Source organism: Aplysia californica, unplaced genomic scaffold, assembly GCF_000002075.1.
Source record: "Aplysia californica isolate F4 #8 unplaced genomic scaffold, AplCal3.0 scaffold00497, whole genome shotgun sequence".
NCBI lineage: Eukaryota > Metazoa > Mollusca > Gastropoda > Aplysiida > Aplysiidae > Aplysia > Aplysia californica.
The window spans coordinates 57292-59075 of NW_004797767.1; the positions used below are offsets into that span (position 1 = coordinate 57292).

At 42.9% G+C, this 1784-nt stretch overlaps 1 protein-coding gene across 1 annotated transcript in view; it reads right to left on the reverse strand.

Moving 5' to 3' along the window:
* Positions 1–566, reverse strand: part of LOC101853724 (2-aminoethylphosphonate--pyruvate transaminase) — a 21588-nt gene extending 21022 nt beyond the window's left edge. The window contains exon 1 of the mRNA XM_005105865.3: positions 124–566. Within this exon, the coding sequence (XP_005105922.1) occupies positions 124–382 (259 nt within the window). The 5' untranslated portion in view covers positions 383–566. The remainder of the gene's footprint in view (positions 1–123) is intronic.
* Between the last annotated feature and the right edge of the window lie 1218 nt (positions 567–1784).

Below are 1784 nucleotides of genomic sequence, written 5' to 3' on the forward strand. Positions count from 1 at the left end.
ACCAACTGAAAATATTAGGTGTGTCCCGCGCGCTCATATGACCTATGCAGTTGCAAGCGCCGTAAAACACTTTACAAAAACAAACAAACAAACAAACAAACAAATTCCTGCCGGCTACAGTACCTTTGATGCTACAGGCTTTCAAGGATGTAGATATCTCTCTTCTTTGGTTCCTCCCATATCGAGGGCAGGGCGAGAGCACTGAAGAAGAGCTGAAACAACAAGACTGTTGCCGTTGCTGACTGTATACGCAGGAACCTGTGGAGAGTGCCGACAAAAGGTTCTGATAACGAAGAACCGGGTGGTTGAAAGACTGCACCGGACCTCGGAACAAACACTGTTGAAGTGTTTGTAAATGCTCTCTTGCAATGTATCGTGCCATGGTCGTCAATTAGAAAACTAGATCTATGTCAAAACAAGACCTGCACTACCAACAAAATTATATTCAAGAAGGAAGGCAACAGCAGGAGGAAACAGGTGCGTGTGGTCGGTTCGTCGGAATCTGACGTAGGCCAGTGGGACTGTAGGGTGAGACAGTGTCGTGTGTCACTCGGCAACAACTGGAAGCTAGTCGTAGCAGTTTGTTCCCATAAAAATGCCGTACAGGGCTGGTGATCCGTTCAATAGACCCCCGTGAGAGACCCCTACTGTTTATTAGTTAGAGCTCTATGTCCCGACTCCGTACCCTATCACTCTATTTCTTGTAATAATGATCCAGCTATTTTTAATAAAGACATCTAGATTCAACTCTGATGGGTTCACTGCAGAGGCAATCACATCTACCAACGTAACATGTATATATAAATATGTTTCCCTGTGCGTATATATTGCCAAAGTATTTATAAAGACTTGCGACTTGTTTTATAGATAAACCCGTGCGAATTAAACAGTTGCTCGATCACACGCGTGACTTGACATAGACCTAGCCTAGAGCAAAGAAGGGCGGATTAGGTGTGTGTGGGGGGGGGGGGAGCTTCTGCCGACTTTTAAAAGCAAAGGATACATTATATCTTGTAGATCTATTAAAATTATATAATCTTCAGATGAGTGCTTCTGTTTTGCTTTTGTGTGGAGTTGTTGCTTTGTTGCTTTTTCCCCTTTGCTTTTATTTCGTTGTTGATTTTTAATTTTTTTTAAGGCGTCTATAATACCATCTCTAATTTAATAAGCTTTCCAGAACATTTAGATCACAGAGCAGTAAACCATTTTTAAAAACGAATTCTCTCTGAAATTCTTATAGTGCTGCATGAACGTTCACATAAATGCTTTTATAAATAAATTCTGCTTGCTCCTTTTCCTATCTCCTTCAGAACGGAATCAGATTAATTCGGGTCTCAAAAAATAAAAATGGGCACTAATCGTACTAGCTAAACACCCTTTTTTTTAATTTAGGGATTTTTTTAAAGGGGGGGGGGGCGTTTGCCACGCTGGGGATAATAGTGGAACAAGGACCTTACAACAAAGGGACCCTCCTCTCTCTCTCTCTCTCTCTCTCTCTCTCTCTCTCTCTCTCTCTCTCTCTCTCTCTCTCTCTCTCTCTCTCTCTCTCTCTCTCTCTTCGCAACACCGCGTGCAGCACGCCCAGAGGAACACACAAAATGGCGCCAACTATGGTCACCCAGCGCGAACTGCGGTTTTTTCTTTACAAATGATGTATAATAGAACTGGGCAGTGTTACGGTAGGCTATTGTAGGAGGGAATATGTGCAATAAAGAGGGGTGAAGGTGGTGGGGTGGATCTGAGAGGGTAAGATGGAGAGAGAAACGTTAAAGAAAAGAGAGAGA